General features: G+C 35.1%; 1 protein-coding gene across 1 annotated transcript in view; it reads left to right on the top strand.

Annotated features, from left to right (window-relative positions):
* Positions 1–19,013, top strand: part of EDIL3 (EGF like repeats and discoidin domains 3) — a gene marked incomplete at both ends in the record, with an annotated part of 274,583 nt that overhangs the window by 172,488 nt on the left and 83,082 nt on the right. The window contains one exon of the mRNA XM_081316932.1: positions 10,857–11,038. Coding sequence (XP_081173058.1) covers positions 10,857–11,038 — 182 coding nt within the window. The remainder of the gene's footprint in view (positions 1–10,856; positions 11,039–19,013) is intronic.

Genomic DNA, 19,013 nt, shown 5'->3' with positions numbered 1-19,013 from the left:
CCCACTGCTCCACCAAGGCTAAGATAGATAGATAGATAGATAGATAGATAGATAGATAGATAGATAGATAGATAGATAGATAGATAGATAGATAGACAGACAGACAGACAGACAGACAGACAGACAGACAGACAGACAGACAGACAGACGGATGATTGATTTTGTATAATCATGTTTGGGATTATATTATGTATTCATCTTTTAATCAAGGAAGGAACAAAGCAATATTTACCAATTGCTCTTTTATCATTATCATTCTTATTTGAAAATGTTAAAAGGAAATAATGGATATCCTTATTATGAAAATTTATCATTTGTTCTGGTCTTTGTGAACAAGACAACTTTAAATCTAAAAGAACTTATAAACTATTTAGAATCATTGTTATTGTATATATGTAGCAAAGAAACATAAATAAATAGTCAATCAATCATGGGCTATAAAGAAGCTAATTGGTTACTACATGAATATAAGTCTCAACCGCATTGCTTAAAATTTACTCTTAAGTTTGTATATGAAAAATCGGTAGCTCAGCAGTGGGTGGTCCAATTTTATAAGCCTCAGTTTCATGTGTCATCCTTGATTAAAGGGCAAAGGGCAAATTGATACCCACACATGAAATATTGGAATATTGGGGTACATTGTATATAAATTATGCTGATCTAAGTGGCAAAACATAAAATCTTTCTTGGAAAATTCTCATATTTTTATACTTGCATTAACTACAGTTAATTGCAAGGTGAATTTATGATCCATATGTAATAAGATGGACAGATGAGCTTATGTCTATATTAGCCAGAGAAATGTTAAAAATCACATTTTAGAAAAATCAGCTATAGACTTCTGAAACTTTAGCTCCTGAAATATTAATATTCATTAACTATAAACATAAACTATGGCATATTGAAATACTAGCGGTAATCTTAGTACAAGATTGTTCTCAGAGACTATAATATTAATGTAGAAAAGTTCCCTTTTTTCACAAATGTTTAAAGCATGTCAAATCCCTAATTGTGTAGCAATACTGTAATTACAAACACTATCATTGCATATATTTATAGAAATAGTATAATTGAAAATCATCAGCTATTTATGTAAATTAATGATTTATATAATATAGAACATAACATACTATATAATAGATTGCACTCGCTTCTAATTAAACTAAGTTTTTTTCACTATAGCTTAACCTATTTCAACATTGGTAATTATAAGAAATTTGTGCAATTATGGACATCCAACATAAGTTTTATATTATGAAACATATTTTCTATTAAGATATCTGTTAACTTCATTTTATTCTTGTTTTGAAATTAGCCTGGAATATCTTCAACTCAGGACATTTTTGAAATTTTGTATAAAATGAACGCTTGCAGATCACTGTTAGGAAATTTATATAAACATTTTTCAAACAAATAAGTTTTAGCCATGTTATCACACTATAGCTCTCAGAATGTCTAGGAAATATAACAAGAAACTATTATATACAATACATAAAAAGTAGAGTAGTTTATAGTTCATTCGTTATTATACTTTAGGGGTAGAGGGACTAAAACAAAAAAAGCTTTTACTGCATTCCACATCACACAGATGCTTGGAGATAAAGTCCTGGTAACAGATTTTGCAAATTGTAGTTGTTTAGAACTTGAGTTCTCATGAAGAATCAATAAGTGTTATATTGTTGCGGAGGGATCACATGTCTCATGCACATTCTAATACAGGGGTGTCAAATTCGCAACATCATGTGACATGTCGTGACGTATCGTGACTGTTTTTCCATTGCTGGCAATGGGGTGGGCGTGGTTTCGCTATGACACATCCAGCCCGCGGGCCGGCAGTTTGACATCCCTGTTCTAATAGAAAAGCTATCTTTCCATGCATATGTTCTTTTCCTAAATAGGACAAATGCTTATGTGGTGTTTTTTTTTTTTTTGAGGCTGCACCGTTATTTACCGACTAACAATTGCTCTCTGCAAATTTCAAAACTGGGTAGTGATCTTTTCATTCAAAATTGCTATGTTCTTTAATTTGATATTTAGTATTTTCTTCACCCGTGTTCCTGGATGATTTTTGGAAATCAGTTGTTCTGGGGGTATAAATGTATTGAACCATTTCTCTGTATTAATGCTTCCCTGTCTTACATAAATGAGCACATGGTAACTATAATTATCTTATGCCGTAGCCCCTGAAATATTTATTCACTCAAATCTCATTTGACTAAGCTGTTGAGGATTTGTGAAAGATGATAAAAAAAATCAAGCTAGATTCTCCCATCATTGCTGCATATTCTGGTATTAATATAAAAAATTTCTACATAATCCTGTCCTTCTCCTTCCCCCTCCCTTCCCTTCATATCATTTATGCAGCATTGGATACAACCAAAGAAAGTAAGAGTCATATAATCACATCTCCTATAAAACTATGTGTGTTAGATTAAGGTTATTTAACAGATCAAGTTGCATCCAACACCAGCCATACAGTTAGGCAAAGATGTTGAAGAGGAAGCTGTAGCAATATAAACATTGCTTATAGTTTTGCCTTTAAAGAAAAGTTACCACCAATATAGGAAACTGTAGAACTGCAGGTTGATGGTTTCATTGAGATTCCATCTCATTTGTTAGATTACAACTGGCATTTACTGTGCCCTTAGATTCTTTCACAATCAATAGTGGGGAAGGTGATAGCCAGTCCTCTGATGAGAAAAACTGAGAACTTTTCCTCAAGCTACAGAGGATGGAAAGCTGAAATAATGTTTCAGCAATGCTAGAGAGATGTTAAAAGCTGCAAATTCTGCATCTTGCCCTCCCTTCTTAAAAGTTTCCTTAGACCCAATAGAAAACAATCCTGTTGCTGATCCACAAGTAAGATTAAATTAACAGTTATTTTGACTTCTGACATGGGGTTAGGGCAGGGGTGTCAAACTCACAATGTCACGTGACGTGTCACGACTTTTTTGCCATTGCCAGCAATGTGGTGGGTGCAGTTTCGCTATTATGTATCCGGCCCATGGGCCGGCAGTTTGTCACCCCTGGGTTAGGGAATACCTTCTGTATTTGGAAACTAACAAACAAACAGCAAAACATTTGCCTTAATTTGAGCCTGAGTGGCAAGAAGAAATATATCTGTTCTTAGGCAATGGGCATTTCTTAATATGTGTTCTGTGATGTCCAGTTTTGGGATATCTCCTTGAGTGTTTCATTATCATTTTGAATCTGGCTAGCATTTGTAATGTTTGTGTAATTCTCTTCAATCTCACCCTTGAAACGCATTTCGTTCCTGTACTAAATATGTTTCTTTAACAATACTTCACTTTTATGTTGGATATTTTTTCCAGAAACACAATAATATACAAGAATTGATTAATTTTGTGCTATCAAATCAGTATCAGCTGTTAAGCGACCAAACAGATTTTACCCATGACATGGTCTTTTAGGTCTTTCAATGATACACTCATTGCCACTATTGCTAAATTCATTCATCTTGCTGCTGGTTGTCTTTTTATTCTCTTTCCTTCTACCTTTCCCAGCAGTAGAGCCTTCTAGGTCTAGGTCTCTGCATAATGTGTAAGTAAGATAGTTTTAACCTAGTCTTTGTGCCACTAGTTTGATGATTACTGTTATCTCATCATACTTTGATGATCCATTATTGGTTTTCTTGATTGATGAACAAAATACTCGATTATAGGCTGATGTATTTCCTTTTGATTAATCTGTCAGCTGCTAAATGTGAATAAGAACCAGGGCTGGTTTTAAGCTAAGAACAAATAGGCACTAGCCTAAGGCACCAAAGCTTAGGGGGGCCCTCTTTCAAAATCATTCTTCAATGGGAAATGGCTTCATCAGTCAATGTAGGTGCCATATATCTTTGAGCTGGCCTTGAAAGGAGCAAACGAACATCAAACTCAATAATCAGTGGAACTAGAGCTTTTTTTATTTTTGCCACAGTATTATCAATGAGTAGATAGATATTGTCTTGACTAACCTACCATTAGCATTAATCTTCTGTTAAAATGGAGCTTCCCATTTTTCACAATTTCAAAAGGGAGAATATAACATTCTGAGACTTTCGGATATTTTAATAAATGTGACTGAGAACTTTTCTAAAGTCACCTAATGCAGAGTAAGGTCTAGTACATAAATTACTAACCCATTTCACTATCCTATCTTTATCTGAAAAAAGGTTTCATCCTAGGATTGCTTGGAATATGAGTTCATTTCCCATAGGGACACTTGGCAAAAATGTAGTTATTTTTTTATGCTCCGCAATGTTCTTTTCTTCAGACTGAATGTAAGGCTGCACATCACAAGTGCTGCGTGATTGCTATCATCTGAATCAGACAGATAATGTTCATCTACTTAGATAGTCTGCCCCTACAAAGATTAGTAATTTCTTGCCAGCCATTATTTCTGAACTTTCTCCCATTTGACTGAGAATTATCTTTATATGTATGTCAAATACAATTTCACTTCCATAATTTTGCTTTGATTTCTGTAACTCCCTGCACACTTCATCATTTTCATTTGACATAAAAATTCTGTAATTTTATTATATTTCTTTAAAAAGAGAGATAGGATACACACACACACCACTCATGAACACACACATACACACAATGCATGTGTGTATACATATACATACATACAATAGGTATTGCAGCTCTTTCATTTAAATAAGAACAATTTGCCTATAGTTCTGCTCTCTACAATTATTATTACACCTCATTGTAACACTATATTTATAATTACTTCTAAAAATATATTCTATATTGTCAGTCTCTACTTAATTTTGTTGAATTGCTGCAAATAATAATATTCTTCCCACAGAATTAATTGAACCCACAAAGTTCCCTATTTTTTTTTTTACTGGCTGATGAAAGGATAATACAAAATAGCTGGGAGAAAGCCATCCTTGCTTCCATAGGCACTCTTTGTCTTTCTATGATGATTGCATATCATTGCTGTGAAGGATCTTCATATGTTAGTAGATTATTGGCATGCTTTCCTTCCTCCCTCCCTCCTCCCTCCCTCCCTTGTTTATCTGTATTCAATTGCCAATTCCACATTTTTTAGATTAGGCTTTCAGAATCCTTGGTTTGCTTGCTATTTGTTTTCTTGTAGTTATTGTTTTAGGATCTGATGGAAGAAAATATTTGTAATTATCTAATTTGGTAATGGAAGAAAACCACCAGGCTCAGAAATTTGGTACTCATTTTAAAGTGAAAATTTTGTCCTGGTACTCACTGTCTGTTTGGTACTCAATGCACAAGATGGAATTCTCTGTGTATCAACAAATCTAAGTCTGTGATGAGTTTATTTAATTTATTTAGTTTAAAACATTTATAAAATCACTGATCCTACACTGAATTCTGTATGGCTTCCAATCAACAATTGGAATAACTTCCAATTCCTGAGTCTTCCAATTCCTGAGTCTTCGGAGAAGGGTGGGATATAAATGGAATTAAAATAAATAAAAAATAAATAACAAAACATAATACACATATTTATTAAAGGCATAAACATTAAAAGCCTGACACCAAAGTTAATGTTCCATGTGCAGTCCCTTGTTAAATCCTTTCCTCCACCTCACCCTATCCCAGCACTTGGGAGAAAACAAGCACTCTTTTTGCAGGGGTGGGGGATAGGGAAGATAGAGTTGCATAAGAAGCTCCTTAGCCAATAGATCATTGATTTTTTTTTAAAAAAAAACTTTGCTGTGAAACTATATGGTAGTATTTTTTATGAACTGTCAATTTCATATGGAAAGCAAACTGGAAATCAACAGCCAATATAGAAAGGGCTAGATCTCATTGATAATGTTCTAAAATTAACCAGTGTTAGAGCAGGGCAAGCTATAAATACTCTTCCTTCAGTACCCCATTTCTGGGTAAGAAACAGATTTCTTAGAAGTTTGATATGTACATGTACTAATGAAGAAGCTGAATTTGTATCTGGGCCTAACTGAGTTCCATAAAGGAATTAAAGCCAGAAAATATGTTGTGGGCCAAGCTGAAGATTTTGTTTCCTTTCTCATAAAAGAATCTCAGGGTAGCTGTCCTAGTTTTTTGGGTAGCCAATATTATCCAGCTCTATGAAAAAGATGAAAAAAACAAACGTAAGTACTTAAAACACTTAACCAATTAAATAGCACTACAGTTGATTGGCCCTTGGTCTTGTAGCAACAACCATAATCTTGGTTTTATAATAATTAATGACAAGTTAATTACCTGATTAAGAATCTCTAAGGCTTTCCTGAAGCAACTGAAGACTATAATAGTATCAGGATATCATTTGCATAAAATAAAATAAGCTGTTGCTCTCCACAAATTTAGAAACGTGTACATTAAAAGTAAAATGCTTCACCAGCAAATTAACATAGAAGTTAAAAAGAAGCAAGAATAAACTATAGTCTTGGAGAACTCTTTTGGGATTAGGACACACCTAGAAAGCTGACTTTCAGTATAACATCTAATTCTTAAGTTTAGAGTTAAGTGTTACAACAAGTAACATAACTTATAAATTGCAAATGAGTAATAATAAATGCATTTTAATTGTAAAGTTGTTAAGTTTATCCCCTAATTTTACTCTAGATATAGAGTGAAATACAAATCTGAAATCAGCAAAGGCTGCCTTTAGGATTGTTTAGGATTTAGTGTTGTATTTTTCAATTAAATATTACAGTACACATCCTTAGTTTACAGTAGAATGCTTCTACAGTAGAGGACAAAGTTCAAGGGTATGCAATTATCTTCCATGAGCATAAGTATAAACCTTGAATACAGGCAAAATGCTTTCTGAATTTTCAGTAAATACATTTAGTCACAGAAGAGGAAAAGTTGCTATTTTGTGAAGTTTAAAGCAGTAGGATCTTCAATCAATTACCTCTGAATGTGTGCAGAACTGAGGTCAAACCAGTAATTCATGGTTGCCAACTGTTTTACAAGGCTGTCAGTGCAACAGATAGTTCTCTAAGACTGTTCCCAGAATCATAATCATAATCATAAAATTTTATGGTATGATAATACAGAGCCAGTACTAATGGAAACCTAATGGAAGGGATCTTCCAATATTTTTGAGCATTCTTGTTTATTCTGGCTGTCTGCAGAAAGGATTTTAAACTGTGGATAGTAAAAGGCCAATAATAACCCACTGAGATTATGTTTCTTACGTGGTTATAATTTGAACCAAACTAGCTTTTGCAATGCTCATTCCAGACCACCTATAATGATCTTTCATATGGTCATTGCTTTATTTCTCCCTAATGCTAAACACCGTAACTGCAAATGAATCTGAATGACACATTGCACATTGACATGTTTATGCATGAGGGTCATCTATAATCAATTGTATGCTTGCAGTCCGAAAATAATGCTATACTAAGCATGGCCAGAGTTACCTAATTTCACAAAATGAGTTATTGGCAGAAGGAAATCGCAGATGTCTCAAACAGATTTGCTTTTTACATGCCTGGAATATAAAAAATGTGCAGAACTGCTCCCGATGTCTTACCAAGCACTGCTAACAGGATAGAAGAAAGTAACGCATTTAAATTCTCATGCCACTGCAAACAACAAAACAACCCCTTTTGTACCATCAAGTGGTTTCCAGTTTCTAATAATCACATAGATAAATTTTCCCCATGAAGATAGTATCCTTAACACATTTTTTAAAGTCTCACAATGATGAATTCATCACCACTATAATTTAATCCATCGACTTTGCTGCTGGTCTTCCTCTTCTACCTTTCTCAGCATTAGAGCCTTCTCCAGAGAACTAAGTATTTGCATTATTATTATTATTATTATTATTATTATTATTATTATTATTATTATTATTATTATTATTATTATTATTATTATTATTTATATCCCGCCCTATCTCCCAAAGGACTCAGGGCGGCTAACAACAATAACATACAATAAATACAGAAATTAAAATAAAATTAAAATTAAAGGCCTCTGTACAATAAATTAAAATTAAAATAAATTAAAAATTAGAGTTAAAAATTGTAAACATAATTAAAATCCCTGTCAGTCCAGGTCAGCCAGGTGGAAAAGGAGTGTTTTGAGGCCACGGCGAAAGGACTGGAGATCTGGGGCCATCCGAAGCTCAGGGGAAGTTGGTTCCACAGGGCTCGCGCTCCCACAGAGAAAGCCCTCCCCCTGGGGGTCGCCAGCCGACATTGTCTAGCTGACGGTACCCTGAGGAGGCCTTCTCTGTGTGAGCGTACTGGGTGATGGGAATTCGTTCCCGGCAGCAGATGGTCCTGCAAGTATCCCGGGCCTAAGCCATGTAGGGCTTTAAAGGTAAGATGTTGCATAATATGTTCAATGTGCCTGGTCATTTGTGTCTCAAATGAGACTTCTGAATTGATTTATTCAGTGATCCATTGCTTTTTTTTCTTGGCTTTCCATGGTTTTCTCAGGAGTCTTCTCCAACACCAAATTCAAAACAGTCAATACTTTTCCTAAATCTAATTTTTGCTTCCATAGAGTGTCATGGAGAATACCATGGTTTGCATGATCCTGATATTTCTAGGTATAGAAACATCAAAGAATTTGAATATCTTTTCCAAGGCCTTCATGGCTTTCTACCAAGTGCTAATCTGCAGAGTATTTCTTGACTGGATTTTCCTTTACTATGGATGACTAATCCTAAAAGGTAGAAGCTCTCCGCCACTTCGGTGTCTTCATTCTCAATTCTAAGACTATTTATTCTCTGTTGTCATTATTTTGGTCTTCTTTATTTTTAATTTTAGTGCTATTTTTTCACTGTGCTCTTTGACTTTCGGTAATAGGGCTTGCTGATCCTTTGTATTTTCAGCTATCAGGATAGTATCATCAGCATATTGTAGATCAGGGGTGTCAAACTCAATTTCATTGAGGGCCACATCAGCATTGCGGTTGCCCTCAGGGTGCCGGGTGGGTATGGCCTGGGTGGGCGTGGCCTACTGGGTGGGCATGGCTAAAGTGCATATGGCCTACTGGGTGGGCGTGGCCAGCTCTAGATCGTTCTCATCAAGGGTGCCTATGGGGGCCTGGGCAGGAGTGGGACAGATCTGAGGGTCTCTGGCAGGAGGAGGGTCTCTGGGCCAGGGCCAGGCAGTGGGGGCCGTTCCCTCACTGTTTCCAGGATGGCTTCGCGGGCTGCATGAAACCACTTCGCGGGCCGGATCTGGCCCCCGGGCCTTGTGTTTGACATGTCTGTTGTAGATTATTGATGTTTCTTCCTTTAAAAATACACTTACCTTCTTCCAATTCCAATTCTTCCCCTTATTATATATTAGCATATAAATTGAATAAATAAGGGAAGAATATATAACCTTGTTGTACTCCTTTGCTAACCTGGAATCAGTCTCTTTTGCCACGTTCTGTTCAAAATGTGGCTTCCTGACTTGTGTATAAGTTTATCATGAGGACAATGACATGTTCTGAGTTTGCCATATTTCTCAGCACATTCAGAACCACTTTTGGGAGAACTTTATTTGCAATAAATTATATTTTTGTTGTACAATTAGAAAAATAGTCACTTGTCAGGTTTCAATGAATTCATCTACATGATTATAATTGGATCTACAATATCATACTGCCGAGTATTATGAAGCATCTTCTGAAACTAAATGAAAGGGTAATGTACCTGGATTGATCTACAACTTGATACAGTTTAAGCAACGTTTGTTAGAGTGAAGTCTGTTTTCTTAAGTAATTGAAATAGGTCTATGTGTTATTCTTTTCTAAATAATTCATTGCAACTGGGTTTTGGATTTATTGTACACATGCAGCCAGCAGTCCATATAAACTGCTGCCCTCAAATATCTGTTCTTAATGTGATTACCCTCAAATGCCTGATTCTTAATGTAACTATAAAGTACTTATTTGATAATTTAATTGATCACTGGTTTGGAAAAGCTGGATTTCACAGTTTTGACAAACCTTTGGGTGACTTTTAGCTTGAATTCTAATGACCCATAAATTCAAAAACAAATCATTCAACACTGAAAAATAGTCTATGTTATTAAAGCAAGTAAATAAGCATTCTACAAAATTGGTGTCTTAATCAAATTTTAAAACAATAAAAAAGAAGCCTGAATTTATATTCTCTGTAATACATACAAACCCAAGAAAGAATAAGAGTAGAATAATAAAGTTATCTCTAGAACCTATATCAAGTAAAATTGCATGGCAAAGTTTTGCTTTTACACTTATCTCCCAGTTACTGTACAAAGCAGGTTATGCTGCATTATTTGCTACATTGTTACTAGAGGTTGTAATACAAAGTATCCAGGACTGTGTTCTGGTTTTGATTAATAAATGACATTCAGAGGACCAGTGCAAAAATACAATAAAATATGAGGATTGTACGGGCACACACACACACACACACACACACACACACACACACACACAAATGTACACATTATACAATAAAATATATAACGAAATGACTTTATAAGAGAATTCAGTTTAGGACACAATTCTGTGAGTGCATGCTATATATTTTCTATAATGAAAGATAACAGGAAAACTTTCTAATTACATTGTATAGATTCTAAGCAGAATTTTGAATTATTGGTAAATTGGAAAGCCTTATGCCAGGTCACAGAGTCAGCCTGATGTTTAGACTGGATTTGGCTTTTTTGTCATATTTATTGGTTATTGCTATGTTTGCTTAGCAATGAAAATTCATGCTTACTCATATTCTAGAAGGTAGTACACATAAACACTATCTCAGCTAGTTTTGTATTTTTTCTGTTGGATCTTCCATCTTCAAAACTGTAGTATCATGATTCTATAGCTTCAGTTTTGAAAGTTCTTGTTTTTCTTTCTTTCTTTTCAATGCCCCCTCCCGGACTTCCTACGCAGAATGCTCTGGACCATTGGGAATGGAAGGAGGAATCATTTCTAACCAACAAATTACTGCATCATCTACCCATCGGGCTCTTTTTGGGCTCCAGAAATGGTATCCTTACTATGCACGACTTAACAAGAAAGGGCTTATAAATGCTTGGACAGCAGCAGAAAATGACAGATGGCCATGGATTCAGGTAACAGATGGAGCGGAGTATGTGGAAAACTACTAGTCTCTATTGCTAATATGGTTTAGTGATCAGTGCAACTTCTATAGAGGTGCAGACCTGATTGAGATGTTTTTGAAGTAGTTTATGTTGCCCAGAGTCCAATTTCATTCATTCTAAATATATCTAGATTTTTTTTACTATACAATTATTAACAGAGAAAGAAAATTATATTTCTTTTCCTTTCTACACTGTTGCTTATTTAGCAAAAGATTCAGTTTATCTGTGATATTGTTTTTATAATAAGTATAGTTTCCCTTATAAACTTTTAGGTACATGATACACACCAAGTAAATATGTAATTTATTTTTCTGCCTCCTCCTAATGAGCTGGATATTGAAGCTACCATTCTAATGTGTATTGCCAGGAGGTAATTAGTTGGAACTACAAGCTTGTAATTGGCTTGTGATTTAAAGGGTCACTAGTCATGGCATTATAAGCAAATTAAAAGGAAGCTCATTCATATCTAAGTTTAAAGTAGTCTATGTAGATTTAGAAATAAATAAAATATTTTCTATGTTCAGCATTTACTGCTTCATTAGAAGCACTGAGACATGTTACTTTAACTCAGATGTGAAATAATTTTATATTATATTTTAATATTCACTATTCAGATATGATCATATTTCTCACTGAATTTTTGTATTACGTTTTGCTTTTTATCTCCACAACAGTACTCTTACCTGTCCGTTTTCATTATTCTAATGTGACCTTTAGCTTTTTACAAAGACATTTACCAAAGATAAGGGTGTAAAAATGGAACATCTCTGTAACCTATGTAATATCAATATGTTTAAGATATCTGATTTATATTTTAAAACTTCCTAAACTGTTTTTCATAACCCAAACCCTGGAAGTAAAAGTTTGAGCTAGAGACTACAAAGGGATTGGTCCATTTACTGTTCTTGGACATGGATTACCCCATTCCCTTTCAATATTGGACCAATTGTTTCAACCAAAATCCACGTAATACAATTCCAGTCAGCACACAGAAGACACATATATATATACAACTGCTCCAAGTGAGGATGATGAAGACCAGAACAGTTATTTGATCCAGGTTTCCAACTGGACAACACTTTGCTTTGTTCTTCCCTTATAAGCAGGAAAAATGAGTTATTGATAAAGTACACTAGATTCTATTAATATAAGCAAGAATGCCAATTTTATCAAAGAATAATAATACTTTGGCACAGCTTTGGGAACAAAGGAATTAACATTGAATTAATTCACAATTTTTTGTGAATTAACTCAATAGTTCTAAGCAAATTCCTTAGTTCCTAGATCATATACAATTTCTCACAGTTTGGGTATATTTTGGCTTGTTCAAAACCTGAATAAAATTCTCTGGTGACTTTGAACCAAACCTTCTGACTTCAGTTAAGGAATGGAAAATTCTATACTTGTATACAAAAATGGTTTGGTTCTTCATGATAAAAAGTTGACTTTTTATAATAAATTTTATATTTGAAGTCTTAATAACTTTAAAAAGGAGAGAGGAAAGCATAACCTTAAAGTTGTCTAATAAGTTAACATCTGGACCACAAATAATGCGGTCACACAGATAAACTAGCCATTATTTTCCACATTATGGTGAGATGAATCATTGTTTTATTACACAGTAAATTAAAAATGCAGTTAATTTGAATCCTAGTGGTAATTTCTAAACTCATATATATGCGATTACTTATTTACAGTTTTTATATACCATTTTCCAGTATAATTATCAAGGACAACAATTAAAAGCAGCAGTAATATTAAAAATAAAAAATAAAATGGTACAAAATAGGATCTCCTACTAAAGTATTGAATACAATGGCAACAATCAAAACCCAAAAGCTCTGTTAAACAATGCTATTTGAACAGTATTTCTAAAACAAATAGACACCACTCAGCCAGGAGGATGACTGTTCTAGATAATGGAGCACATTATCTCTGCTTCCTTCACTAATTTTGCAAATAGGGAGAAGAAAACCTTAAGTAACCTGAAGGAGTTATCTAAAGATATTGGAGAGTGAAATCACCTTATAAGACTTCTGATTTATAGCTAGCACTATACCCAAATTGTATCTAAAAGAGCTGGAAGCTAATACATCATCTACCCTATATAATCCTTTGTTTACATGCTATATTGGTTCTCACAGTAGTTGTCTATAGGAAATTATTGCAGCTTCTCAGAAATTTCTAATGCAAAATTTATAAATTTATAAATTATTTTGCATAATCTATTTTGAGGGAAGAAGTTGAAACAGTTTTTGTCCAGGATGTGAGGGGATATTTTTACAGCCCTCTGTCTTCCTCATGCAGTATACACATCCTCAATGAAGGCAAGCTGATAGCAATTGTGTTTTTTTTCTGCAGTTCTCACTATTCTTTGAAGTCTGTGACTGTCTTGTTTGGTTTCAGTGCCAAACCAGACAGTTATAGAGGTGCAAATGACAGACTCAACAATTCCTTTGTAGAACTGTATCAGCAGCTCTTTGGACAGTTTGAGCTTTCTGAATTGGCACAGGAACAACCTTCTTTGTTGTGGTTTTTTGGTGACATGTTTGATGTTAAGTGCCCATTTTAAATCTTGAGATATTATAGAACCTAGAAACTTGAAGGTCTCTACTTTTGATACTGTGTTGTCTAGTATTATAAGAGTTGGTAGGAATAGGAGGCTGTCTCCTAAAATCTAGCCTAATCCTAACCCTAACTATCATTTCTACAGTTTTGAGTGTGTTCAGTTCAAGATTGTTCCATACACACCACAAGGCTAGTTGTTCAACTTCCCATCTGTATGCAGAATCGTCATTGTCTCAAATGAAACCAATCAATGTTGTATCATCCGCAAACTTCAGTACTTTAACAGAGGGATCCTTTGAGATGCCGTCATTGGTATATAGAGAGAAGAGTAATGGAGAGAACATAAAGTCCTGGGGTGGGGGCCTGTGCTAATTGTGCAGGTATTTGATGTGATTTTGCCTACCTTCACTTGCTGCTTCCTGTCTGTTAAGAGGCTTATGATCCACTTACAAGTGCGGTCAGGCCCAGCTAGCTGAATTAGTCAGAAGAATATCTGGAATGATGGTATTTAATGCTGAGCTGAAAATTACAAAAAGGACTGTTGCATAGGTCCTTGAAGATTCAAGATGTTGTAAGATGTAGTGCAGAGCCATATTAACAGTATCATATGTTCATCTATTTGCTCAATAAGCAAATTACAAGGGGTCTAACAGCTGGACCTTTGATGGTTTTTAGGTGGGCTACCACTAACTTTTCAAAGGTTTTCATAACTACCGGTGTCAGAGCAACTGTAGTCATTCAGTTCCAGCTTTTTGGTTTTGGGGTGATAGTAGAGCATTTGAAGCAAGAAGGAACATAACACATCTCTAGTGATTTATTAAAGATGGGGGCAAAGATGGGGGCCAGATGGTCAGCACAAGCTTTCAATCAAGAAGGAATTATCTTTTCTGGGCCTGGTGCTTTTCCAGGCTTTTGTCTGTGAAATAGATCTTGCACATCATTTTCTGTGGTAACCAAAGATGGGAGTCCCAATTGGTTAGTGTCAGTTGTAGGAGGCATGGCTGTTGTTGGTGTATCTGAGATGGAGATGGTAGTGATAGGTGATAGTGGTTTCCTGTCAAACCTAGAGCGAAACACTTCAGGTCATCTGCCAGTGGTTGATTCCCTTCAGCATGGAAAGGGGTTTTCTGCAACCAGTGATACTTTTAAGAGTTTTCCACATATTTGCTGGTTCATTTGTTGAGACAAAATCAGTAGGTGGAAACAGGATATACAATCTCCAACCCACCCCACCCCCCAAATGTTTGGGAACAAATGGAAGACTGAATTTTCTGATCTAAAATCAAGTTACTTTTTTAAAAGAAAAGTGAAGAAAATAATACAGTTAAAGAAAGAAAAAGGCAATTAAAATGCAATTTCTGCTCTGATTAACAAAAGTTACAAACCAAACTTATTATCCCTTCTCTCTCAACATTACAATAATCTTTAAATTCTTATTCAGTCCACTTTTTCAATCACCAAATTCAAAAATCACAATTTCACTTTTTTTCCATTTTCAGCAAAAAGGCCATAAAAGTATTTCACTCTTTTTTTAAAAGCACTTATTGTTTTATCCCTGACCAAATAGGCCAGTTTTGCTATCACTGCTAATTCTGCTATTTTCACAATCCTCCATTTTTTTATATTTCAATATTTTTCTATATTTGTGCATATAATAATCTTGCTACATTTATCATATCAAAATCAATTTTCAGTAAGTGTTTTCTAACTGGCTACCCATAAGTCCAAATAAGAAGTGTCAGTTTCATTTCAATGCTATTCTTCAAAATTCTTTGTACTATTTTATTATATACAGGGCTTCTTTTCCCATAGAATGCTCAGAACGGCATTCTGGCACCTTTTTTTGCAAAAAAACAACAACCTCCCTTTATTGGCTTTAGGAGTAGGCAATCTTGGCTCTTTTTTATGACTTGTGGACTTCAACTCCCAGAAATCCTGAGCCAGCCATGCTGAGGGGAAAGGGAGAGGTTTCCAAGCTGAGCCATGCTGGCTCAGGAATTCTGAGAGTTGAAGTCCTTGAGTCATAAAAGAGCCAAGGTTGCCTACCCTGCACTAGAGGAGGACATTAAAATTATTTACAAGGTTACTTCTTTAGGAACTAAACTTTTAGAATCTAAAACAGCTAATTTAAAAAAGCCAACAGGAAAGAACTTCACATTTTTCATCTGCTTCTGTCTTTTGGAAGGTAAAATTAGATAACAAAATAATCTATTTCCTATGTTAACATCTCTGCAATGAAATCAATAAAGGTAACAGGAAAGAAATGAGAAACATTTTTCTCAATGTAATATGTCTAATTTAGCTGATGCTAGAAAAACATAGTATCTTTTGTAAATACTCTTGAAAACTATTTTGAATCTATAAATATCTATTACAACTAAACTACTTTAAATTAAACAATTCTTAAGAATGAAATATTCTTAATTCGGAGTTTAATTTTACTGTTTGGACTGTTGTGTGTTTTGAAAAATAGATTATTTAGAATCTAGTTATGTTGCACTTCAGTCTTTAAATAATTAACCTAGTATATACATAACAATATATGACATTTTCCATAGTGAGCTTAACATCAATAACAACATTTATTTAAAAAGCTAAAATAATTTATGGTGGTATTATCTGTACATTAAAATTTTGTTTAGTCACAAACTTTCACTTTTCACATTCTGGACAAGCAGTGGTCATGTATTCTAGCAAAAGATGTTACATATGTGCATAAGCGTAGTCAGTAGCATATGCCTTTTTAAAAATATCAAACATGCAAAGAAACAAAAATAAGTCCAAAATCTCTGTACTGCATCCAGAAATGCCAACTTTGCAACCAATATTTCTCATCCATAACTGTGGCACCCTAAGGATACCTGCATGCATGCAAATGCTTCTGTGGGATCAGTAACGCAGCAGGGATTGCTTTTTCCTTCCAGTAAAGATTGCTGGGAAATACCAAACATGGCATTGAGAATTCCAATGTTTGTTACAAATTTTTCTGGATGTGGTTGGAAAGAGGCCTAGAAATGCCAGCAGAAATACATCACACTTGCTGAACATGCACACGCAACTAATTACAATCTTCAATTATATGTGATATATCTAAAATGAGATGGGCTGTCTCAACTGCAACTTGCAAACCTGGGCTGATTGCACATAAGGCAGTCTCCCTTAATTCTTTGTTAGCAATCCAAAAAAAAATTACGCAAATATGAGCTGTCACTACTGTGACCACTGCCTGTGGATGGCCTGGGGTTAGGCTGAAACAGGAAATAAAGATTTGTCCCATGTTTGGGGCCTAGTAAGGTAATCTAAATACTTAACAAACATTTAACACATATCTCCCTTGCTTCTCGGCTAACAAAGTGAGAAAGAGCCTGTGGCCTAGAGGTTAAAACAACTGCCTAATGTGCAATCAGCCCAGGTTCAAATCTCAGAAGGGTATGGCTGACTGATGAGAACAAATCAGTTTGAAATGCATATCAGTCTCCCTTAATTCTTTGTTAGCAATCCAAAAAAAATTACACAAATGCTGTCATTACTGTGACCACTGCCTGTGGATGGCCTTGGGTCCCCCACAGTACTTTACAAGTTTACAGCACTCTCTGGGTGGTTTACAATGTCAGCATATTTGCCCCTAACAATCTGGGTCCTCATTTTACTGATCTCTGAAGGATGGAAGGCTGAATCAATCTTGAACCCATTAGGATCAAACTGCAGACTATGGGCAGAGGTAGTCTGAAATACTGCATTCTAACCATTACACCAGGGCTTCCTCCTTGAATGTTCCTTTATTAAAGTATTGTTTTCTTCCCTGATTGTTATCTGGTGCTGTTTTCTGATTACGTATCTGGTGTTGACTTTGAAGAAAATATGTTCTTGGCAATTTGTTTATATATTTTAAATGGTACGTTTTTAAATATTTACATGTCTTCAGCCATCAGCCATTTGCCCAAGTGCCAGGTGTCCAGGAAGGAATTCTCTACCATTTTTGGATTTGGCTTCACCTAAAGTGTTAACAGTTTTTCAGTCAAATCTGTGGTTGAGTATGTCCAATTTTGTTAATTTTGCAAAATTAAGGAGTTATCATTATATCTTGTGACTGCAAATTGGTATTCATGAATGCACTCAAATTATCTTCTACATGTTTGTCCATTGCCTATCCATTGCCTGTTCAATATTTATTTATTTTATTTTATTTTTATTACATTTATATCCCGCCCTTCTCCGAAGACTCAGGGCGGCTTACAAGCTTAGCAGTAGCCTTCATTCTATGTATATGCCTGCTTGTTAGGGCTTTCACACACACCCCCAAGCGGCATTATTACAAAGTCAGCTTATTGCCCCCAACAATCTGGGTCCTCATTTTACCTACCTCGGAAGGATGGAAGGCTGAGTCAACCTTGAGCCTGGTGGGATGCAAACCTGCACTAATTGCAGGCAGCTGGTGTTACTTAAGGAGGCATCAGCCCACTGCTCCACCAAAGCTCTTTTTAATATCCATTCCCAAAGTTTTTTTCTTAAAAACCTAACTGTCTGTTCCTCAGACAATCTAAAGATTCAGAATAACACTCCCATGGTCTGCAACCAAACTTTGTATTAGGTCTCCAGTCTAATACATTCCTCTCACTGAACAAGTAACTGTGTAAGGTAAAGGAACAATAGCATGAAATTGAAAATGATTTCTTTCTTCATCTCTCCTGTTTCACCTTCCTAATATTTTGACTAGCAGTATAATATAGCAGAAGCTCAAGTGGACAATGGGAGATCTAGGTTTCCTTTTACAGCAATCCTTAGAAGAATTGCTACTTCCATGGCTTCAGGTCTTGTGTCAGACTGATAGGAAAAAAGTAATTTCCCAGTAAAAGGATAAATTGCATTTGGAAGAGCTTGCGGTGCTGTGTGGGAGCAGGAAAAGAAGGGTCTTGGACAAAGTTGGCATGAGCTTTTACAACCCCCACCAAAAGATTAATATCCAAGATTGCTTTTGTAGAATACCAGCATATTTTCTGAGTTTATTCTGATTTTTCTACATATTATAAGATATGTTTTCTACTTAGCCAGGATAGGAAAATTTTCACTGGAAGAAAAAGCCAACAAAATAGCCAGATAAGCTTCCCTCCTGAAACTACAGATATTGATCTAGAGGTCAAAGGTAGAGATCTATGGGTCCCTTAGGTTTCACTGTGGGAAAGCTCTTAATATTGTCCTTCCTTTTTCCTTTCTAAGTTTTTATATCTATTCTTTGCTACAGGTTTGGCTTTGGTTTGTAGTTTTTTATTATTATTATTTGTGTTTGCGTGTAGTTTTGTTTTATTTGCTCAGGCAATTTAGGGGCAGGGAATCAGACTGGCACTGTGATATCTATTACCTATCGTATTGTTTCGGA

This window comes from Vipera berus (genome assembly GCF_964194415.1).
Source record: "Vipera berus genome assembly, chromosome: 2".
Classification (NCBI taxonomy): domain Eukaryota; kingdom Metazoa; phylum Chordata; class Lepidosauria; order Squamata; family Viperidae; genus Vipera; species Vipera berus.
Note: the sequence above shows the minus strand (reverse complement) of the source record. Positions and strands in the feature narration are given on the sequence as shown.